Source organism: Cebus imitator, unplaced genomic scaffold (assembly GCF_001604975.1).
Source record: "Cebus imitator isolate Cc_AM_T3 unplaced genomic scaffold, Cebus_imitator-1.0 Scaffold485, whole genome shotgun sequence".
NCBI lineage: Eukaryota > Metazoa > Chordata > Mammalia > Primates > Cebidae > Cebus > Cebus imitator.
Window position 1 is genome coordinate 778,094 of NW_016107800.1, and position 15,731 is coordinate 793,824.

The following is a 15,731-nucleotide window of genomic DNA, read 5'->3' on the forward strand; positions in this document are numbered from 1 at the left end:
TTTCGAATTCTTGTGCTCAAGCACTCCTCACACCTCAACCTCCCAAAATGATGGGATTACAGGTGTGAGCCACCGCCGTACGCAGCCTCTGTTTTTTTGGATCTACAATTGATTACTTTTTTTTTTTTTTTGAGACAAGGTCTTACTCTGTTGCCTAGGCTAGAGTGCAGTGGCGTGATCATAGCTTACTGCAACCTTGAACTACTGGGCTTGAGCAATCCTCACACATCAGCCTCCCAAGTAACAGACTACTGAGAGTGCATGGCGGCATGTGCTGGCATGCCCAGCTAATATATATATATTTTTTAAAGTAGAGATGGAGTCTTGCTATATTGCCAAGGGTGCTCTTGAACGCCTTGGCTCAAGTGATCCTTCCACTTCAGCCTCCAAAGTGCTGAGATTACAGGCATGAGCCACTGGACTGGCCTTCATTACTAGTTCTATACTTCCTTTATGACTTTATTATTACCTCATGACCTGAGAGTGTAGTACAGAGTTCACTACAGATCCTCATGGAACCTATTTGCTGGCTAGCACATAATTAAATAATTTTAGGACTGCCTTGGACTTTAGATTATCTACTTCATCTCATTTTATAGATGAGAAAACCATCTCTTATCTATAGTCCTGTAGTATATCATTTGTCCAAAGTCACAGAGATAGTAGTGGCAGAACCAACAACCACTTACATTCCCCCAGTTTATCCTTTTGTCTTTGTGGCTATGTCTAGTGACAGTTTCTACTTGACTTTAAGGGCTTTATGGCCAGGAAAGCTATTTTCTCTATCTAGTCCCACGAAATGAGGTACAAGGTTCTTCCTGGAATGTATTCAATGGAAGCTACATGGACCATTTTCCAGACTAGTTTACCTAATGTGAAATCATAGGCCACTTAAAACTCTATCTTCTGCAACAGCTGGGGCTGCAAATAAATAACTAAAATAAAATAAAACAAAACAACTCTTATCTTTGGCCGGGCGCGGTGGCTCACCCCTGTAATCCCAGCACTTTGGGAGGCCGAGGCAGGTGGATCATGAGGTCAGGAGATCATGACCATACTGGATAACACAGTGAAGCCCCGTCTCTACTAAAAACAAGACAAAACAAAAACGCTATCTTCATATAATGTGGTGTTATTTAGAAACTCAGCTTGAGTAGATACTATTCCTAAGACATTGTAAATATGTGACTCTCCTATTTTTATGAGTAATTTTCCTGTATTGATGCTAGAAGTTAACATATACTCCTATGGGATATGAATTTTAATGTGTAAAAGCCCCCTGAGGGAAAGTTACTGACAGCTGATGAAGTAGATAGATTAAAATAAACCATAAACTTAGTATGCTTTTTAAGGTAGTGTGAACACAAACTGAATTTTTAGGAGTATGTGCATTTCTATAAGATTACCTTTTTCTTGTTAGCTTTAACATAGCCTTTGTGGATGAAGCTTGATAAATATTAAGCAGTTAATAGTTATAATGTTTAAGGATTAAAATTTCTATGAATCCTACTGAAGCATTCAGTGTTATTTGATGAACATATATGTAATGCTTTGGCATTCCAAATGTATGAAATAATAAAGCATTTTATTATCATTGAAATAATAAACACCTAAATTCAAGAGATGATTACCTAATATTTATTATTGTTTTTATAGGTCTAATTTGTAGATATCCTCAAGAAGATTATGAGTCATTCTCACTACCAGAATCCGTTCCTCTATTTTGTTTACCAATGGGTGCAACCATTGAATGTTGGCCATCAAATAGCAAATACCCTCTCCCAGTATTTTCTACATTTGTTTTAACTGGAGCCTCAGCTGAAAAGGTATTATGTGTTTGACAAACTGTATCTGCAAGTTTCTTGTATATTTTCCAGTTTTTTATAATGCAAGGAATAGTATGGGAAAAACTGATTAAATTTAGTGCATTATGCATACTTTGCCACTTGCTTGAAATAACTGTATCTAGGGATGTAGGAAAAGAGAATTTTTATTCCGTCCCATACACGTAAATGCTTTATTGTGACTATGGTGAAAGACTTTTTTTCATCATTGAATGATGATGCTTCATTGGTTCATTTTCTGTGATAAAGAAGGTTTGAAAGTAACATTATTAAAGATGTAATACAATTTAGAATCATAGACATGATAGTTGGAAGGGACCTGGAAATTATCAAGTCTAACATTCTCATTTTATGGATAGGGAAATTGAGGTCCCGAGAAATTCAATGAATTGCCCAAAGTTGGAATTTGTATTTCCTTACCTAAATTCTCATCTCACTTTCTACCAAGTAATTATTTTCAATCATTTTCTTATACAGAATGTTGATACAATTGCTTCAACTGTTTATAAAGCAATTAATCAAAGCATCTTTTCTTTCAATAGTAAGACGACATTAAGAATAGCCCTATGGCCGGGTGCGGTGGCTCATGCCTGTAATCCCAGCACTTTGGGAGGCCGAGGCGGGTGGATCACAAGGTCAAGAGATCGAGACCATCCTGGTCAACATGGTGAAACCCCGTCTCTACTAAAAATACAAAAAATTAGCTGGGCATGGTGGTGCGTGCCTGTAGTCCCAGCTACTCAGGAGGCTGAGGCAGGAGAATTGCCTGAACCCAGGAGGCGGAGGTTGCGGTGAGCCGAGATCGCGCCATTGCACTCCAGCCTGGGTAACATGAGTGAAACTCCGTCTCAAACAAAAAAAAGAATAGCCCTATGTAGTTCTCACATATGTTAAGAAAGCGGGAGGAGTGTCTCTTCATTACTGTGTTCCTAATACCTGGCATCTCACCTGGCTCATAGCAAGCACTTATTGAATATTTAACTGATGATGTGATTTGGACACATGATACAAAGTGTATTTACTGGATATTTTACTTGTTTTGCAGATTTATGGTGCTGCTATTCAGTTTTATGAACCATACTCTGAGGAGAATCTCACAGAAAAACAGACACTTCTTTTGGGTTTAACATCAGCAGATGGGAAGTCTGATAGTTCCAAAACAATTCATACTAGTAAATGCATCTGTCTTCTTTCTCACTGGCCTTTTTTTGATGCATTCAGAAAGTTTCTGACTTTTCTATATCGTTATTCCATCTCTGGACCTCACGTCCTTCCAATTGAGAAGTAAGTTAAAAGTGTTATTGGTTCAACATTTGACAGATCTTTCCATTATGTGGCAAATTTGTATTGGCAACTGGGTAAATTTTATGTGGATGCTAGATTTCTCAAGAGTTACTTGAAAAAAGTAGTTTATTTCAGTCAGGTAATATTTCTCCATTGTATGTTTATAGTCTTGTTATTTTAAATAATTTTATCTCCAATGAGATGAAATTAATGTTTCATTTGTTTAGTGCTTTTGTGAAGTTTAGAGAACCTAATCTAGACAAATATTGAAAACTTTTTACTAATTTTTAAATTCTTATTTTACATATAATATTTCTTACTGGGGCTGAGTGCGATGGCCCACACCCATAATCTCAGCACTTCGGGAAGCTGAGGCAGGCAGATCACTTGAGTCCAGGAGTTTGAGACCAGCATGAGCAACATGGCATAACAGCATGTCTAAAAAGTACAAAAATTAATTGGACATGGCCCATGCCTATAGTCCCAGCTACCCTGGAGGCCAGGGCATGACAATCACGTGAACCTGGGAAGTGGAGGTTGCAGTGAGCTGCGATCACGCCACTGCACTCCAGCCTGGGTGACAGAGGGAGACCCAGTCTCAAAAAAGAAAGAAAAATTCCTTACTGTATTTACATATCATGAATGTGAAGGAGAAATTATTTTTTCTTTGACAATATACACAATAATGCAATTGCCCAATCTACTCATTTTAAAGATAATAAACCTATTACATGTTAATAAATGTCTTTTTTGAAAAAGAACTTTTCCAAAACTAAAAAAACTTTAATGAGAAGAATAGCATTGTTTTATATTTTTGCAAATGTCTAAAATATCTAGCTTAATTGAACATAGCTGGGCTCCAGTGTATGGTCCTGCATTTAATCTGTTGCAGTAGTTGTTTTGGTTGAAGTATATGGAGAAAGCCTGGCCTCCCACAGATAGGTAGGTTGAAAAGGGAGGGATTTTGGATAATATTTTTAGAAAGTTGTGGATATTCTTTTTTTGACACTGCACCAAGCTTGGCAAGTGCTGGTTCTTACATTTACAATGTGGAATCTGAAACTTTAGCAATGAACACATTAAAAACTATTGGTCTGGTTGGGCATGGTGGTTCACACCTGTAATCCCAGCACTTTGGGAGGCTGAGGCAGGCGGATCAGCTGAGGTCAGGAGTTCAAGACCAGCCTGAGCAACATGATGAAACCCCATCTCTAAAAAAAAAAGGGAAATACAAAAATTAGCCTGCCGTGGTTGCAGGCACCTGTAATTCCTCCTCTGGAGGCTGAGGCAGGGAGAATTGCTTGACTCCAGAAGTTGGAAGTTGCGGTGAGCCAAGATTATACCACTACTCTCCAGCCTGGGTGACAGAGCAAGACTCTATCTCCAAAAAAAAAAGATCTATTGGTCTGCTTGACTGTGTGGAACTTTTATTTGTGCACGATTTTGTAATATTGAGCATTAGTCATTTGAAAAATACTGATTTGCCAAATTAAGCGTATCTTCCAAATGTAGACACATTTTATTATTAATATTAAAAAATCACATTTGTTAATATCACCACCTATCTTAGAAAAGTTTTTGAGCATTAGGAAGCTGTCATGCTTATGGTGGCAGAATTCTAATTTCCACTTGAAAGTTTGTATTTAATTATTGGCAAATACTGCCAGTTATTTTTTTGGAAGCAACAGGCTCACTTTGTTCATTTTCATATAGAAAGTATCTGTTGAATAATACTCAACACTGGATAACCTTAGTTTGTCAGTCATCTTTCTTTTTTTTCCTTTCCTTTTTTTTTTTGAGGTGGAGTTTTGCACTTGCTGCCCAGGCTAGAGTGCGATGGTGCGATCTTGGCTCACTGTAACCTCTGTCTCCTGGGTTCAAGTGAGTCTCTTGCCTCAGCCTCATGAAGAGCTGGGATTACAGGTGTATGCCGCCACGCCTGGCTAATTTTGTATTTTTGGTAGAGATGAGGTTTGCCATATGGGTCAGGCTGGTCCTGAACTCCTAAACTCAGGTGAAATACCTGCCTCAGTCTCCCAAAGTGCTGGGATTATAGATGTGAACCACCATACCCGGCCTGTCAGTCATCTTTCAAACAAAAATATGCCCTGTGGGAAAAAACCAGCAAATTCACTCACAACTCAGTTGCACAAGTGCATTTCCAAAATGGACAACCATTGTACTTTTGTACACAACAGAAGTTCTTGATGTATACTATCCCTTTAATCATACAGAATTTTTTAGATACAGACTATAGCCAAAACTTAATAAAATTATTAATATTCACTGCTAATGTTGACACTCTTTTACTGTGAGTGTATAATAGTAAAGAATATAGCAACTACTACTACACATTGGTGCCACTGCCTTGATTCATACTAAGTCACCAGCAGCTTTGCCCTCAGTGCTCTTGTACTGTCAGTGCAAATGTCAACATCATGCGAAAAGCAAATGACATCATATCATCATTTTTTGTTGTTGTTGTTGTTTTCCTTTTTCTTTCTTTCTTTTTTTTTTTTAATAGAGACGGGATTTCACCACGTTGGCCAGGCTGGTCTTGAACTCCTGCTCTCCGGCGATCCGCCCGCCTCGGCCTCCCAAAGTACTGGGATTACAGGCATGAGCCCACCACGCCCGGCCTTTGTTTTTATTTTTCGACACAGAATCTGATTCTGTTGCCCAGAGTGGAGTACAGTGGTGTGATCTCAACTCACTGCAACCTCTGCCTTTTGGGCTCAAGTGATTCTCATGCCTCAGCCTCCTGAGCAGCTTGGATTACAGGCATTTGCCACCATGCTCAGCTGATTTTTGTATTTTTGGTAGAGACAGGGTTTTACCATGTTGGCTAGGCTGGTCTCAAACTCCTGACCTCAAGCGATCTGCCCAGATCGGCCTCCCAAAATGCCAAGATTACAAGTGTGAGCCACTGGGCCTTGCATGTTTTTGGTTTTTGTTGTTTTTTATTTTTCTTTTTGAGACAGAGTCTCGCTCTGTTGCCGAGGCTGGAGTGCAGTGGCGCGATATCAACTCACGGCAACCTCCTCCTCCTGGGCTCAAGTAGTTCTCTGCCTCAGCGTCCTGAGTAGCTGGGACTACCGGTGCCTGCCACCACGCCCAACTAAATTTTGTGTTTTCAGTAGAGACAAGGTTTCACTATCTTGGCCAGGTTGGTCTTGAACTCCTGACCTCATGATCCACCCGCCTCAGCCTCCCAAAGTGCTGGGATTACAGGCCTGAGCTCCCACACCCGAACTGTTTTTGTTTTTGAAGCAGTGTCTTACTCTTGCCTAGGCTGGAGTGCAGTGGCATGATCATGGCTCACTGCAGGCTGGACCTTCTAGGCTCAAGCCATCCTCTCACCTCAGCCCCTCCAAGTAGCTGGGAGTACAGGCACATGCCACCATGCCCAGCTAATTTTTGTATTTTTTTGTAGAGACGGGTTTCACCATGTTGCTTAGGCTGGTCTGGAACACTTGGGCTCAATCAGTTCACCTGCCTCAGCCTCCCAAAGTGCTGGGATTACTGTACTTGGTCGACATCATATTATTATTATTATTATAAAAATAGTTTTGACCTTGCAGATCTTCCCTGAATGGGTCTTGAAGATCTTTAGGGGTTTGTGAATCCTGCTTCATTTTCTGCTGTTCTAACTACTTCATAATTCAAGCAGATGTATGTGCTGTGGTAGTCATCCCCTGCTTAACATTTGTTTAGATTATGAATACTTTAATGGTAGGCACTGGTGGCTTTATGCCTTTTTTACATTTCCTATCATGTCTTTTTACATAGTAAACAGTCAGAACATGTTTGCAAATTAATAAATTTATAGTGTTGTGTATCTAATTGGCATTTTCTCAGTTCTGAAACCAAGATGATTTTGAAATAATGTTTTTTAAAAAAATACAAACATATTCAGACTGGAACAAAAATTAAAAAAAAAAATCAGAAATAAAATAGCTTATTCCCGCCACCCCACTGGAAAGATTTTTCACTATGATTGCCTTTCTTCTATTCCATAGTGTTCAAAACAAAACCCATAAATCTAGCTTTTTATCCATCTTATTCTGGGAGAAAACTTACAAAATCAGTGATAGAAATTTTAATGTATTATTAATAGAAAATATACTCTTTATCTTTTAGAAGCTATTAAACTGTTTCATTATTTCTGGAGCATTTATTAAGTTATTTCATTATTTCTGGAGGATTTATTAATTTATTATTTGTTCATTATTTATTCATTATTTAAGTGTTCGTTGTATATAAATTGTTTGTTGTATATAAATTTACTCATTATTCAAGTGTTTGTTGTATATAAAATATGAGCAATTGACTAAAAAGCATATAATAAATATAAGAATTTACTTTTTGGGTAATTTCCCAATCACTGATACCTCATATATTATCTACTTAGTCAGAGGTAAAAGTTAAACAGACTTTTAAGACAGTGATAACAAATATTGTTGACTGTGAATACCTATTAATGTGAAAAGTCACTGGGTTTAGACAGAAGCAACTTTAATGGGGTGAATGATTTTTTTTTAATTTTTTTTTTTTTGGGGGGTGAATGATTTTTGGTCGTTCACTTGTTTTCGTAGTGTTAGAGATTTCAGAATACTGTAATCCCTCAGGACTTTTGACTCAACTTGGACTTGTGATAACATGTCGACCTTTACAGCATATGGTGTTCACTTTGGAATCACTTACACTTTTGTTTGTTTGTTTTCAAGGCATATTTCTCATTTTATGCATAAAGTTCCTTTTCCATCTCCTCAGAGACCACGGATTTTAGTTCAGGTAAGGCTTTTTTGTTTTTGATTTGGGGGACCTATGAGTTTTTATTGGCTCTGTCAAAATGTAACATAAGAATAACAGTTTTGATTGAGGAAAAAAACCTAATGAGATTTAGAGAGGACCAGATACTATTCTCTGTTGTAGTTTGGGGCCTTTATATTTTATTAACTCCTTCTAGACATCTGTGTTTCTTAGAGAAAGGGGTTCAAGAATGAAAGAAGTAGGTTGAAGTAGACATTTTGAATACACAGAAAGGAACTGTTTTCCCCTAAATTTGTTGTAGGTATTTCAAAGTTTGTGCCTTTGGCAATTATTTAATAAGTTAAATGTGTTAGAATAGATATACGGAAAAGTTGTATGTGCATAAATTTGAAAATGTAGATAAGAGTAATTATATTATTATATTGATACAGATAAAATATCTAAAAAATATTATTTTGAGCTTTAAATTCAGTCTGAATATCCACATGTCATTTCTTATTTCCTGGTATTTATAAGAAAATACATAGCACACTTTTATGTTTAGATACACACAAAATATTATTTTACAGTGGAAGTTAGCAAAGTTTTTTGGTTATTGGTCCCACACTAGTATTTTAGTCTTTATAGGTCATCTGCTCTCTATCACAACTATTCAGCTCTGCTGTTATAGCACAAGAGCAGCTAGGTAATATGTAAAGAATGAGCATGCTATATTTCAGTAAAACTTTATTTATAAAAACAGGCAGTCTATGGATTTGTCATGTAGGCTATAGGTTTGTTGACCCTGGTATTATGATTTTAAATGAATAATTTAGTCTTTCAATGTGAATTTGTTAAAATGGCATCGGGAAACCATTGAGGACAGAAGAAAAGAGGATACACAGTAAGAAGAGTTAGTAGTTGGAAGGGTCAGGACATGTTTTTCAAGAACTTAGTGACTGATATAAATTGTTCTGATACTGGTAAATGAATATAGTGAAACTTCATGGGCATAATCATTATTCTATATATTTTTAACAAAGTATGTTTTAAAATTCGTCTTTATGTTTCAAATTCTTTATTTTAAATCTTCTTCCAGTTATCACCACATGATAATCTGATTCTCAGTCAGCCTGTGTCTTCACCTCTTCCACTAAGGCAAGTAAAACCTCTTTTCTATTTATTTTTCCCTCAGTCTAACATAACATCGAAATATTTTCTTTTTCCTAGCTAAAACTTCAAATTTTGATGGAAATATTTCTCATTTAACTATTTCTTCTCTAAATTCCTTTTACTTAATTTTTGGGTTGTAGTTATTGAAGTGTTTTATAATAGTGTTTTACATTTTTTATGTCTGTTATTACCAAGTACGTACTGTTGTGTGTGTGTATATATCTATATGTGTAGATTATGAGAACAATTGTTTTTAGCTTTAATTGACCTCTGAAGAATATTCAAATGTAATTAACTTTTTTCTTTTTTAAATGCATTTAATTTTAGACTTAACCCAAAAGAAAAAATGGTTCTAATTATTAAACTGTTAGACAATGTATTTTATTACCTTAAAAGTTCGGAGAAATTATGAAGTATGTTTTCTCTATAGTATCCTTTCTTGAAATTTGATTAGCTGTGTAGTTTTTTCATTGGAGAAATGGTTACAATCTAATTAAGTTATGTAGCAGATACCTAAGGGAGACCAGCCGCCATCTTTGACATTAATTCTGTAAGAATTGCAGATTATTTCATCACTAGCTGTCAGCCCAGAGTGACCAGTGTTTTCCTAACTTCGTTTGAGCTGAAAATAAACTAGAAACATTGACTGAGACTATGTACGTCACTCCAAATTACGTAAAGGACTTTTTTTTAGGTAACAGCTTTATTGAGAGATGTTCACATATCATATAATTAATCCAATTAAAGTGTATTATTTGATAGTTGTATTCACAGAGTTCTGCAGCTGTCACTGTAATAAATTTCAGAACATTTTTGTCACCCTAAAAAGAAACTCTTCACCCTTCGGCAGTTAACCTCCTTAATTCCTCCCATCCCTAACACACACATACCCCTCTCCAGGCCTAGGCAACCACTAATATACATTCTGTCTTTGTAATCTGTCTTTACTGGACATTTTATATAAATGGAATCATACAATATGTAGTCTGGCTTCTTTGACTTAGATTAATGTTTCAAAAATCTATTCATGTTACATCATGTATCAGTACTGCTTTTTATTGCCAAATAATATTTTATTGTATGGATATACCTTGCATTTATCTGCTTATCAGTTGATAGACATTTGGGATAGTTCCACATTTTCGCTACTGTGAACATTCCCAAATTTTTTTGTGGACATATGTTTTCATTTTACCAGGAGGCTTTTGTTATTAGTTTTGCTTTATTTAAAAAAAAAAATTAATCCAGTGAAACAAGTTGTTTAGCCTTATATAAACAAAATATTCGCTGGCTTACTGAACTATTTACTTTGTCAGTTCAGTATTTTGTTACTATATAGAAGGCCTAAGTTTGTTGTTTTCATTATTAACTTGCTTTGCATGTGTATCTCATCATTTTAAGCCTCTTGATTTTCTATTACTATTATCATTACAATAGTAAAGATTATCTAGTCATAAATCTAAGTTTTAATGTGTATTTACCTTAACGGAAGTGGGCCTGTAAGTCATACGGTTTTTCTGATAATCACAGTGAAAGATAGGCCATGTTCAAAAAACTTCCATTTAAGGATTTACCTTTATACCATCCCTTTTATAAATTGCATTCTTTATTTGGACATTATCTACTTGACAGATCTTTTTCTATGAAATGAAGCAGATGACTTTTCATTTTCCTTATTGAATACAATGCAAAAGAATGATTTTGGAATCTCCTAAAACTGCATTGTTTTCATAATGTGTTTGTGATATAGTGTTTTCCCTGCATCATAGCAGTAATCATGTTTAACAGTGAATGTATAATACCAATCATACCCTAATCAACATATATAATACAAATCAACTACTTTTGTCTATTGTTTTAGATAACGAAGTGTTTGGATCATTATTCTTTAATTATATGTTTTTGTTCGGATTGACAGTGGTGGCAAGTTTTCAACACTACTCCAGAATTTAGGCCCTGAAAATGCTGTGACACTGCTGGTGTTTGCAGTAACAGAACATAAAATTCTCATCCATTCCCTACGGCCGTCCGTGCTTACTAGTGTGACAGAAGCCTTAGTGTCTGTGAGTATCGGTTTCTTACTGGCAGTCAATTTAGTTTAAACTTAGTTTATATAATTTAAAGCTATTTTAATTCTTAAGTAAAATTCACAGAGTGATGAATTTGCGTTTTCTGAAAGCAATTTTGATTTCCTGACCATTAACAATAGTTATAATTATTTAATTCATTATCAGGCATTAGGCTTTAGGTAATAATTTTTTGTGTGTGCTGACAAATTATGCTTCTGTGTCAAAAAGCTAAATACTCTCCTATCTTTGTTTATCCAAGATGATTTTCCCTTTCCACTGGCCATGCCCATATGTTCCTCTCTGCCCACTGGCTTTAGCAGATGTCTTGAGTGCACCATGTCCATTCATAGTAGGGATTGATTCAAGATACTTTGACCTCTATGATCCTCCACCAGATGTCAGTTGTGTTGATGTAGATACCAACACTATTTCTCAGTAAGTACATTTTAGTGATACTACACCTATATTTTACAACGTTGTAGCATATGTAACTATATATTTTATGATAGGTAGGATTCTTTTAAGACATATTGTTTTCTTTGTATGTGGGGTAATTAACCATCTTTGAATCAGACCTTATTATGCTTCAATGGAATACATTTAGAGTATTAAAGCAGGTTTTATTAGAAACACTGTACCTTTTATACTCAGGCTTTCAATATTTAAGAAACATTTTCATGTTATTCTTGCTTAGAAATGTAGCCAGGCCGTGTGAGGTGGCTCACGCCTGTAACCCCAGCACTTTGGGAGGCCGAGGTGGGCGGATCACAAGATCAGGAGTTCAAGACCAGCCTGGCCAACATGGTGAAACCCCATCTCTACTAAAAATAAAAAAAATTAGCCAGGCATGGTGGGCACCTGTAATCCCAGCTACTCCAGAGGCTGAGGCAGGAGAATCTCTTGAACCTGGGAGGTGGAGGTTGCAGTGAGCTGAGATCACGTCATTGCATTCCAGCCCAGTTGACAGTGTGACTCCATCTCAAAAAAAAAAAATGTTAGCCAAAGGGAAATTGAGATTATAAATAGAAAAAGTTTATTTCCCTTTAGTGATATGAGTATAGGTGAAATCACGAATTGAATTAAAACACTATTGTTTAATATTTCAGTCCTATTCCCAGTGTTTTATAATACTATTAGAATACTTAAATATAGGCCGGGCATGGTAGCCAACACCTGTAATCACAGCACTTTGGGAGGCCCGCCAACATGGTGAAATCCCATCTCTCCTAAAAATACAAAAATTAGCTGGATGTGACGATGGGCACCTGTAATCTTAGCTACTTGGGAGGGTGAGGCAGGAGAATCACATGAACCCTAGAGGCAGAGTTTGCAGTGAGCTGAGATCACACCACTGCACTCCAGCCTGGGCAACAGAAGGAGATTCCATCTCAAAAAAAAAAAAAAATGTTGATCTTATCCAAAAAATACCTTCACAGAAGAAACATCCAGGATGACTTTGGCCAAATATCTGGGTGCCCCAGAGTCCANAAAAAAGATACTTAAACATCACAGAAAAATAAATGCTTTAAAATTTTAAAATAACTTTTAAATTATACATAATTTCATTATCTTTACACCCTAGGGATGCAAGGATTTTATGTTTTCATCTCTTTGCATTGAAATAATATGTAAGTCATAGCTATCAGAACTATTTTTAAAGTCTTTTTATAATTCTGTATTGTTTTGTGTCTCTTACTTTAAATTTAATCATAATTAATCATCTATTGAGGGAAGAGGAAATTGATGCACTGTCTACATTGCACCCACAGGACATGCTTATAACTATGATTTTGTCTAATAAAGCCCAAAAGCTGGTACAGCTTTTACACTAAAATATGTAAATGTGAAATAGATTTTTCTCCGTTTTTTTTTTTTTTTTTTTTTTTTTTTAAAGAGACAGGGTCTCACTCTGTCTCCCAGGCTGGAGTGCAGTAGCATGATCATACCTGACTGCCAAATTTCTGGGATCAAGCAATCCTGCCTTAGCCTCCCAAGTAGCTGGGACTACAGGTGTGTACCACCATGCCTGGCTTATCTTTTCCAATTTTTTTTATAGAGAAGGGGTCTTGCAGTGTTGCCCCAGCTGGTCTGGAACTTCCGACCTCATTTGGTCCTCCTCCCTTGGCCTCTCAAAGCGTTGGGATTACAGATAGTCATTCTTTGTCAGCTTAAGCTTTCTTATCCCACTCTTTTTCTTTTCTTTGTTTACTTTTTAAAGTGATATTTGCCCTTTTTTGTTCAGTGGGAAGTTTAGAGAATATAAAAAGGTTCACCAAGTTCCACTATACACCTGTGCTGTGTTATTCTGTAGTGGTTAGAATATGAGTGATATACTTTTCTTCTCTTTTTCTATACATTTTTCAAGTTTTCTAAAATGAATATTCTTTGCTTTTGAAATTAAAAAAATGATTCAGTAAATAAAAAGTAGAGTCAGCCGGGCACAGGGCCTCTCGCCTGTAATCCTAACAGTTTGACAGGGAGAGAACAGGATGAATCCTTAAAATGTGGAGTTCAAGTCAAGCTTGGGCAACAAAGCAAGACCTCATCTCTACAAAATAAAAATTAGCATCCTGTAGGGGTCTGCACCTGTAGCCTCAGCTGTTTGGGAGGGTGAGGTGGGAGTACCACTTGAGTCTGGGAGTTAAGCCTGAAGTGAGCCATGATCATGCCACTGCACTCCACCCTGGGTGGCAGACTAAGATGTTGTCTCTTAAAAAAAAATGTGGAGTCATCAAAGCTATCTTTAAATCCAACAGTATTGTAATAGCTATAATAAAGTAGATTATAGGAGCCTGTCCCAGAAACAAAGATACAATAGTTCCTCCCTTATCCACAGTTTGGCTTTGCATGGTTTCAGTTGTCTGTGGCCAACTGCAGTCTGAAAGTAAGTGAGTATAGTACAATAACTTATTTTGAGAGGGAAAGCCCACATTCACATAATGTTTATTAAAGTATGTTGTTATGATTCTATTTTATTATAAATTATTGTTATTAATCCCTTACTGTGCCTAATTTATAAATTGAACTTTATCATAGGCATATATGCTTGGGAAAAAACATCGTAAATATGGGGTTCGAACTGTCTGTGATTTCAGGCATCCACTGGGAGTCTTGGAATCTATGCCCTGCAGATAAGGGGGGAACTGCTTTGTCATTTTTTAATAGATACCCTCTTTAGTAGTTACATAAGTATTTCACAATGTTATACTTTATTCAAGTAATTTAATATTATATTTCTTTTTTGAAAGAAACAAAAATGATCCTTACTTATACCCCTAGGAAACCAAGAAACTTATTTAAATATACCAGAGTATTTTGATAAGTTCTGTGGATCATGAGTTTATTGAAAGTTTGTGTAGTGCTTTTTCTTATAGCATATAAGAAAAAACCTTAGTAGTAGGATTTTTCTAATATTTAGGTGTCTAAGCACACTTAAATGGGGATTAAGAGGAAAGATCTCCACATTAAGCTTTGTGGTGGTTAGCAAGATTCCAAAGCAACTGGAATTTACTCATTATAAATATAAATTTTTGAGCTATATTTAATACAAGGTTCTACCCTCATACAAATTAATTTTTAAATATTTAGCATTCCAATTTCCTCCTGTATGATTTTTCTCTTGTTAATTAGAATATTTTGTATGTTTTTCATTTCTCATTCAACGTTTTATCTTTTGCCATTTTTATATATAACAGATACATACCTTCCCCCTCCAAAAGACCATGTAACAAATGTATTTCTGTTGTTATTTGATCTTAGAACTGGTGACAAGAAAAATGTAGCCTGGAAGATACTTCCAAAGAAGCCATGTAAAAATCTGATGAACACACTGAATAATTTGCACCAGCAATTGGCAAAATGTAAGTGGATAACTTAATTAAAGGGTGTAATTTAATCTGAAAAAAGGACTCCAATTACTTTGCTTATAAAAGAATAATGTTTTATAATTACTTATAAAAGAATAATGTTTATTTTATCTAGCAGAAAGTGGTTTCACAATTTTAAAGGCAGATGATTATTAAAGCAAAATTTGTTAGAAGTTGAATGAGAGATTTATAAAATACATATATCTACCAAACTTTTATAGAACCATATTTGAATAATAAAATACAAAAGGATGTTAAGGTGGTTAATTTTACCATTACTGAAATACCATGGAAAAAATGCAAGTTTCCACCTATATATTGTTTTTTTTTCTTTTGAGACAAGGTCTTGCTTTGTCACCCAGGTTGCAGTGCAACGGCACAAACATGGCCCACTGCAGCCTTGACCTCTTGGGCTCAAGTAGTCTTGCCACTTCAGCCTCCTGAGTAGCTGGGACTACAGACACAATGAGGCACTGCACCTGGCTAATTTTTCAATTCGTTGTAGAGACCGGGTCTTGTTATGTTGTCCTGGGCTAAAGCAGTCCCTTTTCAATGAAGTGCTGGGATTACAGGCGTGACCCACCGTGCTTGGCATATTTTCTTCATACATAGAATAGAGAATTAGTTTTGAAAATCTAAGACAAATGGTATAAACTGCATTAGAAAATGCTGATGATTTCAGCGGGGTAAGAGCCAAGTCACGTGTTTTTCACCTTCAGTGGATCTTAATGCTGTGTTTACTT

At 36.1% G+C, this 15,731-nt stretch overlaps 1 protein-coding gene across 5 annotated transcripts in view; it reads left to right on the forward strand.

The window, feature by feature from the left end:
* Nucleotides 1-15,731, forward strand: part of DENND4A (DENN domain containing 4A) — a 121,836-nt gene that overhangs the window by 37,520 nt on the left and 68,585 nt on the right. For all 5 annotated transcript variants that reach the window (XM_017513010.2, XM_017513005.2, XM_017513007.1 and 2 more), the window contains 7 exons: nucleotides 1,657-1,826; nucleotides 2,890-3,128; nucleotides 7,856-7,922; nucleotides 8,980-9,038; nucleotides 10,972-11,116; nucleotides 11,382-11,557; nucleotides 14,882-14,982. In XM_017513010.2, the coding sequence (XP_017368499.1) occupies nucleotides 1,657-1,826; nucleotides 2,890-3,128; nucleotides 7,856-7,922; nucleotides 8,980-9,038; nucleotides 10,972-11,116; nucleotides 11,382-11,557; nucleotides 14,882-14,982 (957 nt within the window). The remainder of the gene's footprint in view (nucleotides 1-1,656; nucleotides 1,827-2,889; nucleotides 3,129-7,855; nucleotides 7,923-8,979; nucleotides 9,039-10,971; nucleotides 11,117-11,381; nucleotides 11,558-14,881; nucleotides 14,983-15,731) is intronic.